We start from the raw sequence: 15759 nt of genomic DNA on the forward strand, positions 1-15759 counted from the left end.
ACTGTGGTACCCCATCCTCCTCTGGCTCTGGGGTACCATTTCCTGTTGAGTCAGATGCAGCTTCCTCTCTTCAGGCTGGCTACCACTTCCCCACATCGGCAGACATGGTTCTCTTCCCTCCAGCTGCCTTCTCTGATTTCCTCGATGTCCGTGGCTTTCACCCTCACCCGCCCAGACCCCATGTAGCACTCACCTTAGCCCTTGTGCTTTCCTGGGTCCTGTCCTGTTGGCCCTGTTGGCCGACCCAGGTGTGCGGGGCCAGCACCTGTGGGCACGTGATGGAGGTCGGAGGTGAGAGGGGCTCACAGGTAGTGAGAGGCTCCTAGGAGGTGGCCTCGGGAGGTGACCCAGGGCCTCTGGAGGGGCTCCCATCATTAAAACTTGGGGGATTTGGTGTTGCTTTTATTAAGGGGGTGAGTGGATTTCTTCTCTAAAAGTGGCTGCCGCCTTTCTCATTGGGTCCCAAGGGACTACATTTTGTGGGAGAAAAATCTAAACTACAGAAAATGTACAAAAATACTGTAAATATAAACCTGTCATCCTGTTTTCACTCAGGATGAGATTTCCCTGACTCATTCATTCCTTTAAGCGACTGCATAATATTCTGTTTTGTGAATATGATCGTTTTATTTTCTATCATCTATTGGTAGGCTTTTCTGTTTTTCCTGCCTTTCTTGAACAAGGATGAATGTCCTTGTACACGTCTCGTCATGCCTATGTGGAGGAGCTTGTCCAAGGGGGTCATTTGAGGGTATAGGGGGTAGACATTTCTACTTGATGTTGCCAAGTGTTTGTAGCAATGTATGCTCCACCCCAGCTCCTGAAAGCTTCTAGTTGCAAGGTCTTTACCACACCTTGATGTTACCTGATGCTGTTAGGGTTTGATATTTTGGTTGGGAGGTGGAGCATGAAGCAAAAGTTCCAGAAAATGAAGAAATGGGAAATTCCATCTTGGTTGGCCCAGGGATTCATCCATCTGGTCAGGGTTAGGGATTGGGTTTAGGACACTTGTTCAACTAGGAAGGTCAGAGGTCAAAGTTTATATGAAGTCACTGTGCTCCCAGATGGGGATAGTCAAGCTGTGCAATTGTTGCAGCTTCTGCAGTCACGTCTGTGAGGGTCTTGCAGACAGTGGCAGAGTGTTCTAGAAACTCAGTGGTGAAACCTGCGTTCGAGGGACTGGAATGGGGGAGCAGTGGTCCCAGTCCCAGTTAGCACTTTAGCAGGAATAGGGTGGTAGGATGTGGTCAAGGTTGGAGCCTAGGGGCAGGCACCCGAGCTGGGGGTGGGGGAGCTGGCAGAGCCCTGGTCGAGAAAGTGCATGGGCAGGAGGAGGACGGCTTGCTGGGACACTGTCTCCATGACATCCATTTCTTTTGCCAGACCACGCCAGACACGTGCTCGCTGCATGTCTACCTGGCGTCTGACCCATAATAAATCTGGGTCATTCATGGTGATAGAATATGACTTGAAGACATAATAGCAATGTTCTGTGCTTTATCCATATTAATGCACTGGCTTCTCACAGCACCCCTGAGGGGCTAGATGTTGTTTCATGTTCTTCTAAAGTGGACATGGAGGGCACAGAGGGCTTCATTAACTTGACCAAGATCACACAACCAGAAAGTCTCCAAGCCAGGACTTGACCCCAGGTGCCAGCACCCTTGCTCTGAGCTCCGGCCTAGTGCTGCTGGGGTTTCATTTTAACAGGGAGTCAGGGTCAGTTAGCACTTTAAAATCTCTAACCCAGCCAAGTCCTCCAACTGCAACTAGAAATGGATTCATTTTGTGAGTAGAGTTATAAAGAAACACGTAATTATTCGATCTGGGTTTTCTACTTTCTGCGATCTTCAGTTTCCAACTAAGGCTCCCGATAAGCTAAAGAGCAAAAGAATTAAGTGATTATCTGGGTTTGGTTTCTCACCTGTAACCCTGCTCCCCACGGCTCCCTCACCCCTCATATTCACTCCCTCTGAGTTAACTGGTGAGATGGAGCCTTCTGTAGCTCCTTTTTCAAATGAAAACTGGAAAAGTCACATACACTTTGCCCTTGCTGATACCCAGCATCGCTTAGAACATCTGGACACATCTGGGCAGCTGTGTGCATCTGTGCTGTCTGAATTTTCTCACTTTTATCTGGTTCAGCATGTAGCCAAAGACTGGCCTTGGCCTTACTGGCAGGCATACCTGGGGGCGGCAGACTCACTATGGAAAAGCTGGCCGAAGCGTTTGTCCACGATCTGATCTTCTGCCCCATGTCTGAGCAATGGTGGCGGAGGAAGGTAGAGCCGCTTTGCCCTGGCCCCCGAAGCTCTGGTACTGCCAAGCTGTCCTTTTCCTTTGCTCTGCAGAAGCAGGGATGAAGAATTTCCGCCACTGTTTATCTTCTCGCAGGCCTGCCCTTTCGGACAAGTGCCTCATGCTGGACCCTTAATCTAAGGAAAATGGATGCTTCCCTCTGGCCTGAGAGCCAGGGAGTCTTATCAAAAGTGACAGTAAAAAAGTGCCAGGCTGGCCCCGTCTCTCTTTCCCACCCTTCCTTCATCACTCCTGCTGGCCTTCCGTCTCCAGCTCGGTCTCCACTTCCTGGGTCCCTGGAGAGAAAGCATGAGCTCATTGTTTTCCAGTGTAAAACCAGATTTGGTTTCCTTCTCGCCTCGTTTGTCTGTCAGAGCCTGGAGATGGATGGCCCTCCCACCAGCTGAAACTGTGCCTGGAGGAGCCACCAACGCCTGCATGGGGGGTCTGTGCTCTTGGTGGGGGGAGGGGGCCATGGCAGCTCCAAGCTCAGAACCTTCCAGAAGGTCATTAGGGATGTGATGGGAATAGGGGAGCAGATTATTTACTACACCCCAAGTGGTACTTTAAAGCCATACCTCACATCTCATTCTCTCGCAACCCGTCTGTTTCAGGCTGGAAAACACACGAGCACATTGGGGGAGAGGCAGCTCCAACCTGGTGGGGAAGATGGGTACCATGGGCCTGCGCCGAGGCCCCTCGCTCTCTGTTTCCGTCTGTGAGGAAGTCACTCTAGAATGACACTTCAAAATGTCTAGTTTCAAACATGCTGAAAGACTCAGAAAGACATTCAGCCGCCAGGAATGAGGAAATTGGGATAAAATTTGGAGATCTGTAAAAGATGAGGTGACCTGTAGCACCAAAGATTGTGAAATGTCAGATGCTACAAAATTGAGCCAAGGAAAGAAGGGCTTGATAAGTAATGAAAAGAAGCAGGTTAGAGAACGGAGCACGTCAGAGGAAGGAGAACCATGCTACGTAGGGGGTGATGGGGCACATGGAGGCGCATGGGGTCACCCAGCAGTGAGGCCTCATTTTTCTTAATTGGAGCCTGGCCCATAAGATGTAGCAGGGCAGGGAGGTGGAGAGGAGCCTGACGTTTGTGAGCCATGCTGTTTGTGAAGGGAGATAGGTTGGGCAGGGGCAGCTACGGCTTCCCCAGTGCCGTGAACCTGAGGTGGGTGAGCTCTTCAGTAAAGGAGAAGAGTGGCAGGATGCCTTAAACACACGCAAGGCGCCTGGTTAGAGAGAGTTCTAAAAGACTGTCCAAAGGCCTTATTAAACAGATCCTGGGTTTGCATACACAGATGAGAGGATCCTGGCAACTGTCCTCCCTCCCTTTCCAGATTTGGTTTTCAGTCAGGTTAAATGGGGTGAGTAAGGGAGGCAAGGCCTAGCAGAATCCTGGCGGGCATGGCAGGCAGTGAGCCCAGATCAGTGGGTTAGTGAGGGGACCTTGCACGCTGGGTGGTCCCACCCTCCTGAGCTCATTCTCGTGGGCTGATTCCTGGTCACCAGGATTTTGTGTGTGTGCTTGGGGGGGCCCTGGAAGGGCAAGTTTAGTGATGACTTGGATGACATCGAGGCTTAGCCTGCTGAGGAAGAGAGTGGCCTCCTTAGTAATTAGTGGAAGGACAGGACCATATTGCAAAAAATTTCTCCAGGGGCTAGAACAAATAGGTGATCCTGCAGGAGGTGATGAACCAGAATACAAACTCCAGCTACAAAATGAGAAAAGACATCTGCCCCAGCACATGGTGGCTAACGGCTTCATTGGAGGGGAACACGTGGGCATTGTCCCTTCTGCAGGGGTCCTGGGGCTCCCGGGGGGCCAGGCTGCCTCCCTGGAGTTGTGGCTCCAGTCCAGGAGAGCTAGCAACCCTGTGGGTTTGCACTGGGGACCAGGGACTCATGCTCAGTGTCTCACTGGAGAGATTTTGACACTTAAACCGAACCCTGAGGGTGACCAGGGCCATGCTGGCTTTTATGACTGTGGATACAGAACCAGACCCCAGAAGTGCTCATCTAGAAGAAAAGGAGCCTTGGGGCTGGGGTGGGCCATGTGAACTGTTTTTAAATATGCAGACTTTTCTTTGGGAACGTGTCCTGTGCCCCAGAGACATCACTGAGAAGCAATGGGAGCACTTCCAGAGTGCTCACCACGGGCAGACTTTCCATGGGCTGATCAGAGATGAGTGCATTGGTATCTGCCGTTTGCAGGTGAAGAAAGGGGCCTTTGAGAGCTGGAATAGCTTGTCCAAGGACCCTTGCTGGTCAGTGGCTTGTCCTGGGGTGCAGAGTGGGCTGTGGCTGAGATGCAGGGGAGCAGGGATTTCAAAGCTTCCCTCCAGTGCTGGGCCGGCAGCCCCTTCCTCTCCAGCTCCTGGCAGCAAACATTTTGTCTTCTTCTGACCAGAGCAGCAGAGGCTTAGAAGCTGGAATCCCTGCAAATGGAAACATTTTGCTTTCTTGGTTTCCAATAGAAAACCTGAATGATCTCTTTTGGAAGCTCTCGATTTTTCTCCATTTCTCTTCACATGTGCATTGAAGTCCCAGTGCTTGGGACCATCACGGGCAGGTTGCCATTCCAGGAAATATCTGCATATTTGTGGGCAGGATACCTCACCAGCCTTTGCGTTCTCTTCTGTAAAATGGGGAAGACCCAGGTCTGAACTTTCAGGATTGAATGAGATGATGCTTTATGGTCATCAGGAGTACACAGAGGAAGGAACAAGCTCTCCTCATCTCAAAGCTTTCAGTATTGATAGAAAAACATGCTTAATAAGTTGATAACTCTGTTGCAGCTGTAGCCAGAGGGAGATGTTTTGGGGACAGTTGAGGGGGTGCTCTCACTGGTCGGGAGGGTGAGGGATGGATGGCTTTCAGGAGCAGGACTTTTGAGAATGAAATTCCACAAGTGTGAGTCAGGACGTTCTCCTGAACATTGCCCCCAACAAACACTGAGGTAACATAGAATGGAAAGGAATTAAATATTTAGAATTCGATCTATGTGGTGTCTGCAAACAACATTGAAAGGCCATGCCAATACCACAAGCACACACACACACACACACACACACACACACACACTAAACAAAAACAAAGCACACAAGATGAAATGCATTTGGAAGCATTAAAAATAAAAACATAGATAATGCTTTTCCTCAGTATGGAGAAAGTAGAACATTCTTTCTGGCTGAGTCTACAGCAACTATCAGCTTTGCAAATCCTGCGGCTCAGAACATCTGGGAGGAGCAGAAGGTGCTAAAGAGGAGATGGTGGGGAGGTGGGGTGGGAGATTTCTTGAAATAAGCTTTTGTGAAGAGTCTCATCTCAAACAGGGAGCGTTCTTGTCAACATGGCCGGCTGGCGAGTTTGTCAAAGGCATGTTCTCCAGACCACACCCCTTTCTGTCCCTTTTGAGGAGAGGGGGTGTAGGAACTCCCAGCCTGATCCGCTCTCACTGAGTGCCTGGAACATCTCTGGTTTGCTTCCTTCCCTGGTTTTGCGTCTAACCTCTAGCCTTTCACCCCTGACCCCCTGTGCCTCTCCACCCCTACCCTTGTGGCCCATTACAGAGTTTCACGTTGATAACACTGATAAATCTGCTACATGGCTTTCCGAATTTGCCGAAAGAAATCTCCCTACTGTCCCTCCCTGCCAAGATGCAATTTTAACTTTTTTCCTTTTTCTTTCCTTTTTAAAAATGCCCTTTAAAAAAGAGTTGAAATAGAAGACTTAACGCTTTAACTGGTTTCATCTTTTTTTCCCCCCATGTGTTCTACTTTCTGTTTAATCTTTCCACTTACTAGGCCCCGAGCACAGGCCTCAGTTAGAGAAGTGACTGAGAACCAGCAGCCCACTGGGCGAGATCCGGGTCCCTGGTCTCTGTGCGATAAGAAGGGCTGGCTCTGGGGACTGGGCAGGGCACTTCCTGGGGAGCCCAGGCTGCAGGTGCTCCCTCTGGTACCAGGGAAAGGGGAAGCAGCAGATAAGGCATGGGTGATGCCTCTTTTCTTTTTCCCTTCTCTGTGGAGATCCCAAGTTCCTCCCCTGTACCAGGCACATGGCTGCAGCTGAGCCTGTTTGCAATGACTCTTCAGCCAGGCAGTGGCTTCTGAATGACAGACTCGGGCTTCAAGAGGCCAGAATTTGCATCCTGGCTGTTCTCTGAGTAGGCTGAGGGACCCCGGGAAAAGCCTTTATCTGCCTAAAGTTTCCTTCTCAGTTCAGCACGGCTATTGCTGTCATTTACTCTGCGGGTTTGTTGGGAGGGTGACGGGATGAGGTACGAGCGCTGGCATATGGTAGGCACTGATTTTTTTTTTTAAAGAGTTCTGGGATGAAGAAAACAGGGACTCTCAGAAGTGGCCCGGGTGTCCATCCCCATGTCTTGAGGATACTGACATAGCAACAGAAGAATGGAGAATGTGCAGAGTGTCACCATATCATCCTTTTTAGGTTGGGTGCCCCTCACCAAAGCAAGGAACCCCAAGACAGGAACTTGGGGGTGGTTCCCAGAGGAAGGAACTGGCAATGAGATGGGAGGGGGAGACACCATTGCAGTGCACAGTGCTTAGCTGCCAGCTCATCTGGACCCAGGGGCGACTCCCTGAGTGACGGTGCAGAGTGCACCTCATAGTTGGCCTCCCAGAGGTAGGGCACCTGCTGCTGCCTCTCAGCCCTGGGCTGAGGGTTGCTCTCGAGAGCAGTCACCCTCCTGGCCTGCCCGGCCTGGGCTACATGGACTTGCGAATGCCCAAACTTGGTGGGTGTTGTCCATAGGTGCTGTCAGCTTGCCCAGAAGCACCCACTGTAGCTGCAGCCAGAATCAGGTGCCTGGGGACCCCGAGAGCCACCGTCCTAGTTCTGTCCACAAAGATCCCAGACTTGATCCCGACATAATCCCAGGTGTCGTGCAGAGGCAGCTCCTGACGGCCGCTGGGCCCTGTGCTCTGTTGCTGGTAGCTCCAGACATGGCTTCTGAGAAGAGACCAGCAAATACTTGGGGTGACTACTCAGCTTGCCTGGTAGATTGTTTCAGCAAACAACAGACTCCTCCGAATTGTTCACTCCTCCGAATCCCTGTGTCAAGGGCTTGCCTGACCCTGGGGGTAGAAGTGTAAACCAAGACCTGGTGGTTTCTGATTTCAGTCGTGGAAACTGCTCTTCCAAACAAGAAGGATTGGGGGACAAAGGAGTCTGGGAATGTGGGTATCATACCCCTGTCTTTGTGGGATGGCACGGTACACATTAACATCTCTCAAAGTTCTGTAATAAGTAAACCTTGTAAACATTGTTGAACTCAACGTTTCCGAAACACACCTGACCACCGTGTAGGGGCGCACCTCACTCTGATTTTACAGGGAGGGTTGGGAGGCCTGGGCTTGACCAGCAGACAGCACTGGCTCAGTTGTGAGGTGTGGGTTTGCCTTTGCAGCACACCCTCCTCCCCCCTCCTTTTGCTTCAGGGGCTGCTGCTGCTGAGGAAGGGGATTTCAGAGTCTCTTTCATGTCTCAGCGTTAGTGCGAGTCCAATATCTGATCCAGGAATAACTGTCTAGTGGAAGAATTTAAACTAGGGGGGCACCTATTTGGGGAATGCATTTTATTTTATTTTTTTAAAGATTTATACAAGAACTGGGGTACAGGCCAGAGGTGCAGGAGGGTGAGAGGATTCACCAGAGACAGAGCGGGGAACAGAACAGGCAGACTGACGAAATACACTGCTGAGGGGAGCAGCGGGCAAGACAGGAGAGGTCTGCCGCGCCATGTGGGTTTCTCGCCGGCCGGCCGGGATCAAACCCATGCTGCAGAGGCTGTGGACAGCTTCACAGTGCAATGCTCAACCGCCTGCGCCACGAGGGGAATGCATTTTTGATGGAGTGTGCACAGGCCCCTGCTCAATGTGCCATACTCCCCAGTGAGCCTCTTCCTGAGCTTGGGAGCCGAGCCCTGCTGACAGCAGATGCTGGGGCAGGGACGTCACCTGGTGGTGGTGTTGAAGCATCTGAGGAAAGTCTGGAATTGAGTGTTCATGCACCACCTTGGCCACACCCCTTCCAGGCCCTGTGTCCTCACAGGTCCTCAGACCCAGCGTATGTCGAGCTCTCGCTTGGCCAGCCCTAGGTTACTGTGTGGGAAACCTCACATGCTGTAGTGTATGCACATGTGCCTGGCGTGAGGCAGGCTGGCTAATAGTACTTCCCAGTTGCTGTGTTCCTGCCCACTTAGAGTCAGTAGTCTTAGGGCAGCAATTGAAAATAGTAACTGCTATTTATTGAGCACTTATTAAAGGCAGGAACCATACTTAGTAGTTGATGTGAGTTGTTACACCGGACATCGAGGGTCTTAAAGGATTTGAAACAACAGAAAAGTCTGAGTAGAGTCTCCCCCGTTCCATGCTTCTGGGTCTTCCTTTGCCGCAGAAGACTTTGAGAAAGGGAGGATGTGCTGGAATTGGACGGAGGAAAAGCTGAGGTGATGAGTGTAGAGGGGGAGCAGATTGGGGAGATGTGAGTGCAAGAAGAATGACGAGAGGGAATGTGAGTGCCTGCCTCTGTTTGCCCCTGGAATACAGTCTTAGCCTACCTCCTGCTCTGTGGTCTGGAGGCTGGCCCTTCCAGCTGGGTTTGGCTGCTGGGTGGGGCTGGCCAGAGGTGAAGGAGGAGGAGCGAGAGGTGGGGTGTCCTTTCCTGCACCTCACCAAAGGATCCTCTTTCCAGCTCTGTGGTGGCTTCCTCCTCTGTCCCTCAGGCCTCAGGAGAGGGAGGGGCTAGCTCCTTCTGTGGCCAGGTCCCTGCGCTATCTTTGTTGGCTTCCTCCACCCACTGTAAATCTTTTGTGGAAACTTCTCAGTGTCACATTTGAGTGTCTCATCTGGTGGGGACCCCAACATGCAGGCAGGAGGGTCACCAGCTCAGAAGGCAGAGTGTGCCCGAGAGTGTAAGTGTCCTGAGGGGGCCATCCCTGCTGTCTCTCCACCAGCCTCCCAGGCTCCCTAGGGCAAGTCCTATCACTGGGCTGAGACTCAGGAGTTTGGGAAGGTGGATTTGATTTAGTTTCCTGGTAAGGCCATGGGCCTCTCCACTGTCTTCCAGGTTCCCCTTTGTACCATTTGTTATAGGAAAACCTGTTTGTAGTGGGAAGCTCCCTTTCTGGGCACAGGAATTTGGTGCCCAGATGGTGCCTGTGTTTACAAAAGCCCAGCACACTGACAGGACCTGCAGACACATGGATAAATATTTTGCCTTTCTTCTTAGGCAATATTTGATTCTTTCAAGTTTAATTGCTGTCAAAGGCAGGATGCTTGCCTCCCTGAGGCGAAGCAAACAGTGAGGCCTCTGGTGGGCCTGCTCTGGAGATGCATCCGGGCTCCCTGGCCGGCCACTTGCCATGCCTGTCATCAGCTGCTTGCTCCTGCCAAGTGCATGTGGTCTCTTTCCTCACTGGCTGGTGGGCTGGGGCCAGGGAAGGCTGAGGCAGCAGCCTGCAGCTGCCTGGAACCTGTGGCCACTTGTGGGATTTGTTTTGAGACTGAGAGAAGCTGATCTTAGCCAAGAAATCAGGTACTTCTCTCAGACTCAAGTGCCAGGCACCCATCTGGCCGGTACCCGTGGGATCTTGTTTTGTGTCTCCAAAGCTGGGTCCAGGGAGTTTTTTGTTTGCTCTTGAAATTATTAAGGAAGGGGAGCCACTAATTTATATGACACCTTTTTGCCAATTTGACAAAGGCCGCTCCTCTGGCAGGGGCATCCCCATGCCCAGACAGGGTATAGGACTTGGCAAGCAGAGCAGCAGCCAGATTTCAGCACCCAGGTGTCCCTTGTGCAGGCCACAACCTGTGCAACGGTCCATGTCCAGGGTAGGTGCTGATGGTATTCTCATTACAGCCCTCTACCCTTTATACGTCCTTCCCGCCACCCCCACCATCCCATTGACCTAGTTGCGCTTGAATTACATTTACAAAATGAAGCGAGAGCTCTGGGCTCACATGCGGTTTCTTCCGTGTCGCTGTGGTTGCTGAGCCTCCGCCTGTGTGATCACAGACTCTGCAGTGCCCTCCTTTATTCATTACATTCTAATTTATCTCAGTTGTTTCAACCTCTGGGGTATAAAAGAAGCATTGGAGCTCTTGCCCACTGTGATCTTGCAAAGGGAGCTCCCTGCTCCTCATTCCTCTCTTCAACGCACGTGTTACTGGCGCTTATCCTGAGCTGGGGGCCAGGCCCATAGTGATGAATGAATAAGACAAGTCCCTGCCCTTGTGAGGCTCATAATCTAGAGGGGGAGGAAGACGTGTGAGCAGATCGGTCACATAGGTGTAGGTGCCACAGCAGGGTAGGCACGGGAAGGCCAGAGGGGGGTGCCTGCTTGCACGCTGCTGGGTGCCTCCTAGGCCCCGGGGGCGCTTTGCTGAGGGACTGCCGTCTGGGCCTCCTATCGGGGCAAGTCGGTGTGTTTCAGGTGAAGAAAGGCAGGGAGGAGCCATGATAGGATACAGTACATTCTGGAATGGTAAGAGGATGGCTAGGAGGATTCGAGGTTGTGTGACAGTTGGGGCCAAAAAGGAGCTGGGGTGCTTTGGTGGTGGGTATGGCGTGGGAGCGTTCATCTCAGGAGGCGTGACTCTAGGCCCCTAAATCAGGTGCAGTGTTGTAAACCAACCTGATCTCTAGAAAGTACAAAAACAGAGGCTGGGCTGAGGGTCCTTCTGTCAGAAGATTGTGGGGTTTATTCTGTTTGTCGAAGAGGCCAGTGAAGGCCTTTGAGCTGGGTGGTGACAGGGTTCCGATTTCCTTTCTGGAATGTGCTCTAAGTAGCAGTGTTTGCTATGGTCTGGTGGAGGGAGACTCCAGTCAGCCAGTCCTGGGTTCTAATCCTGGCACTGCCAGGTCCTTGGGCAAGCCACTTCATCTTCCTGAGCCTCCATTTCCTTATTTACCAAATAGGGATGAAGATAACAATGAGGCTGGCCTAGTTGGTTTATATAAAGAATTAAGTAAGGCAAAACCGTGGCAGTGCCCCATTGGCCGGACAGCACAGAACACGAGTGGGTTGGAGGTGAGTTGGTTCCTTCTGCCCTTAACGAGGCTGCACGGTTCCCAGCAGCCCATCTGCTGCTGCATACCCGCTCTCTGTGTGCACCATGGCATGAGTGAAGCGGAGGCCACTGGTCTGCAGCGCCTGGCAGGTCTGGTTTTCCTGGTGAGTCCCCGGTGAATGTGGCTGTGGGTTGAGATTGGTCATTGTCTTTGTTCAGCTGCCGCTGAAGGGGCGCAGGTGGAGAGGAGAGGCCGGATTCTGGGATATCTAAAGCAAGACTGACAGGGTTGGTGGGCACTTAGATATTTAGGGAGGGGTGCCATTTGAGAGGGAGAGGTGGGGGGGCATTGATGGTGGGATTTTCGATGTTGTAGATCTGATGGGAGATGATGGTATTAGATGATGGAAATTAGAGGCCGCGGGTTTGTGGTGTGAATGTGAGTTGAGGACAAGGAGATCAAGTGTTGATGACTTATTCAGAAGTACAGCACATTAGGGTAGAAGGAGGACCTGGTGGGGGAGGTTCTCAGGGGGTAGGCAGGGCATGGGAAGAGATTTCAGGAGGTTAGTAGGCTAGGGGGCAGAGGCAGAGGAGTTGAAGAATTAGAAGTAAAAGTGAAAACGTGCATGACTCTTTCCCTTTTCGGCCAGTGTCTGTCCCGTTGCAGGAGTGTCTGCCAGTCCTGGCAGTTGGGCAGTTGTCCAGATGGGATGTGCAATAAGGCACGGGTTCATGTGGGCCACTGGCTACATGCCGGCACTCCTCCAGTCACCAGGTTCCCTGCTGACAGCGAGCCAGGGGTCGCACCATTCAACCAAGGACCACCACTTATAAATTGGGAATCAGTGGGGTGCAGAATGGATGGCCATCAAAATCCATTCAGGTACAAAACCAGATTTTAAAACCCCTTACCCTTAAAAATCACTCCTTTTCTGATTCCTCCCAAGGTCTTGACACCAAGTTTTAAATCCCCTAGATGAGCAAGGGACAATAGGATTACCTACAGGAGGCCAAACGTAACAAGGCGAACTCCTAATCATTCCTTTTTTTCTGGAATTTGCAAACGTGGTGGATTTATGAATGACTACATTGGCAATTCTATTAGCTTCTCTGCGGTGGCAGTTCTCCAACTTAAGTGCGCAATGGAGATACCTGGAGGGCTTATTAAAATTCTGGTTGCAGGCTCTGCCTCCAAGTTTCTGATTCAGTAGATCTGGGGTGAGGCCTGAGAAATTGCATTTTTAGCAATTTCCCAGGGAATGCTGATGCTTTGGCCTCAGGGCCATGTGCTGTGCTAAGATACAGGACTATTTTGATCATTTGAAGAGCGAAGACTACATTGATTAATAACAGCTTATCAGTACAGGTCCTGTTGGACCAAGAGTTCATGGTTCAAGGGGCCTACATTTCATCTGAGACTCCTGAGAAGAGACTGGCACAGATGTACAGACTGATTTGGGTGCTTGCGTTTGGTGGTGATGTTGGGGAGGATGAGTAAAGAGGAGAAGTCCCCTCTCACTCGCTGTTCACAAGACAGCAAGTGCTCGAAGCACAAATGACATCACGGGGCTCTCTGTGGGTCTGTTGGTCAAGCTGCTAATGTCTTTCGATGCCAAACATCTCCCCTTGACTTGAAAGTTGGTTTTCTAAAGGTTCAACATGCGTGGCTACTACCTTCTTGGCAAGCTATCAGCCTAACTTTGGCTCCTCCACCTCTGATGATCCTAGAGGCCCATTAATTGAAATCAATGGTGCTTGATTTTAGTTCTATTCTCTTGCTGTTTTTGAATCAACATTACTGCCTTGTATAAACTGTAGGTGTCCCTAGGCCCAATATGAAATGAGACCCTTACCCCAGGAAGGAAATATGGGTCCCAGCAATTGCCCCGACATGGTGGCGACCTCATTGACATTTGGCTCTCTGTCTCTCTTTTCCAGGAGAAATTGAGCGATGCACGTACATCAAATACCACTACTCCTCAGCCACCATCCCCAGGAACCTCACTTTCAACATCACGAAGACCATCCGCCAGGATGAGTGGCACGCCCTACGTAAGTACACCTGAGCTGCTTTCTTTGGCTTTGATCTTTGACCTTTGGGAAGTGTGGAGGTTTGGATGCCCATCTACAGCTCCTCCTGAGGCCTGAGGTGGGCCTCAGAACATGGCGACACTTCCTTAAGGTGCCTATGTCTGTGGGTCAGAATGCCCTGGCTGGTTTGGGTTGTATTACAGATGTGAGAAGTTTGCTTCCAAAATGAAAAGAAATAACTCCAATCCAGCAAATAGGTAGCAGTCAATGATTTTGCTCCCTACCAACCCCTGGAGATTTTACCTGCCTGACTGAACTGACTGCTGGGGTTTTCCCCAGGATGTCCCAGGTTGCTTGGGCATTACTGTGGCCACCTCCCTCCCTCCCCCCGGCGTTCTTTGTATGGCTGAGACAGGCTGGTGGGTGCAGCCTGCTTTGCAGTGGGAATATGTGTGGGGCAGGGTCACTCAGGGGTAGGATTTAGTCCTCAGCAAATTTCTTAGGATGTAGGCGTTGGGAATTGGGGTTCCGGCAATTGGTGAGCAAAAGTTGGAGAATTTCTTGGTCAGGGATCTTCACCCTTAAATTAGGATGAGAGGGTGATTTGATGAGCAGAGTTATTAGTTGGCTACTTTTATGCTTCTGCTCCATGGGGCCTACAGTTCTTGTCTGTGTGGGAAGGCGCTACTCTTGCTGCCATGAACGTTCTGTCGCTGTGCGTAAGCTCCATGCTTCGTCTGTTCATCTTGTCATTTCTTTCCTAGCCCAGCTTTTTTCACATAATGCCACAAAGTTAAGATTCAATTTACATTTATATGTGATGGTCTTTATTGCTGCCTGGTTTTGTGTGGTGCGTATTGGGTTCGCCAGGTGTACCCCACTTTCTTTTTAAAGATTTATTTATGCATACAAGAGCTGGGGTACAGGCCAGAGATGTGGGGGATGAGAAGATTCACCAGAGACAGAGTGGGGAACAGAACAGGCCGATTGACCAAAATGATTGCTGAGGGGAGCAGTGGGTGAGCCAGGAGAGGTCTGCTGCGCCATGTGGGTTGCTCCCTGGCTGGCCCAGGATCAAACTTGTGCTGCAGAGGCTGTGGATTGCTTCATAGTGCGGTGCTTAATCCTTTGCACCACCAGGGTGACCCCCATTTTTGGTTTGTTTTTTAACCACACAGCCATAGCTTGGGGTTGGGAGGTGAGTGGGACAAGTAAAATTAAACAAAGCAGAGCAATCATTTGTTTATTTCAGGAGAAAGATTGTGGCCAGGTGTGTGGATGGTTGTTACCAAAGCCAAGCTGTTGCCCCTACAAAACTTTATCATTACTAGAGACAGTGACAAACTCAGCACGACAACTAGTGTTCAAAGCACGTGTGCCGAGCTAAGCATCCCATATACTCACTAATTTTAATGTGAGATTTGCCATAGAGACACTAGCAATCAGGGTTATTAATTTCATTTTTTTCATGTATACATGTAAGATACATGTAAGGAGCAAAATATATAAATACCTGACGGTGACTGCTTATTTCCCCCATTGCATTGGTGTGGTAGGGTCAATTAAAGAACCCTAAATTAGGGATGTTCGTGATAATCTTTGTTGATTAAGCACTTAAATATAAATTTGGGGCCTCATAATAGAATCCAAGAGGAAGTTGTTGACTATAATTCAAATTCACTCAATTTTAACCAAAGTTACTGAGTTTCTTTTTGTATCAGATACATAGAGCAAACAAGCTGCAGGGAGTGCTTGTGAGGAGTTCCTGCCTGCAGGCAGAGGAAGGTGGAGGAGAGAGTGGTACATTCACAAAGCAAATTAAGGCAATGCCATAATTGCAATTTAGTATAATTGTTTTGCGCAATTAGGATAGTTGGTGCAAGTTTTTCAGGAAGAAGGAGAATTATTCTAGTGTCCATTGCACAGATACACTTTGGGTTAACCTGGTAGCGCTTCTGGTGAGGGCACACACACCGGATGCCTGCAATTCAAATCGTTTACCCATCTCAGCATCACTGCAGATGCATCATGTGGTCTTGGCAAAGAGGAGAGAGAGGCTTCTGCTAAGCTTTGTGGAATCTTCTTCGAGCCTGGTTCTCTCTAGGGGCTTCATCCCCAAGCTAGAGTGCTGTTGGGTTTCACAGAATGGAATTGTGTGGCTACTGCAGTGAATTGGGAGCTAAGATCTATTTTTAACTGATAAAAGCCATCTCAAGGACTGATAGGTGCAGAAGTCTGGGAGTGAAGTTGGGGGTGTCCCTTTGGTGGGGGTCCCATCTGCTTCTTTCACAGGGTGGCTTGATGGGCTATTAAACTGGCCAAGAACAGTTGCCATTCCTGACATCGATGATAGCTATTTTTAGCTGGAGGCCAGGTGAGCATCT

General features: G+C 50.4%; 1 protein-coding gene across 2 annotated transcripts in view; it reads left to right on the plus strand.

The window, feature by feature from the left end:
• TMEM178B (transmembrane protein 178B) overlaps positions 1-15759 on the plus strand; it is a 394544-nt gene that overhangs the window by 174330 nt on the left and 204455 nt on the right. The window contains exon 3 of one of the 2 annotated variants that reach the window (XR_008550888.1): positions 13283-13312. Coding sequence is in view for 1 of the 2 variants with exons in the window: in XM_037514569.1 (XP_037370466.1) it covers positions 13283-13396 (114 nt within the window). In the remaining variant the exon portion in view is untranslated. Of the gene's footprint in view, positions 1-13282; positions 13397-15759 lie in introns of those variants that run through there. The other variant, XM_037514569.1, reaches the window with a different exon arrangement.

Source organism: Talpa occidentalis, unplaced genomic scaffold, assembly GCF_014898055.3.
Source record: "Talpa occidentalis isolate TD23 unplaced genomic scaffold, MPIMG_talOcc4v2.1, whole genome shotgun sequence".
NCBI classification, from domain to species: Eukaryota; Metazoa; Chordata; class Mammalia; order Eulipotyphla; family Talpidae; genus Talpa; species Talpa occidentalis.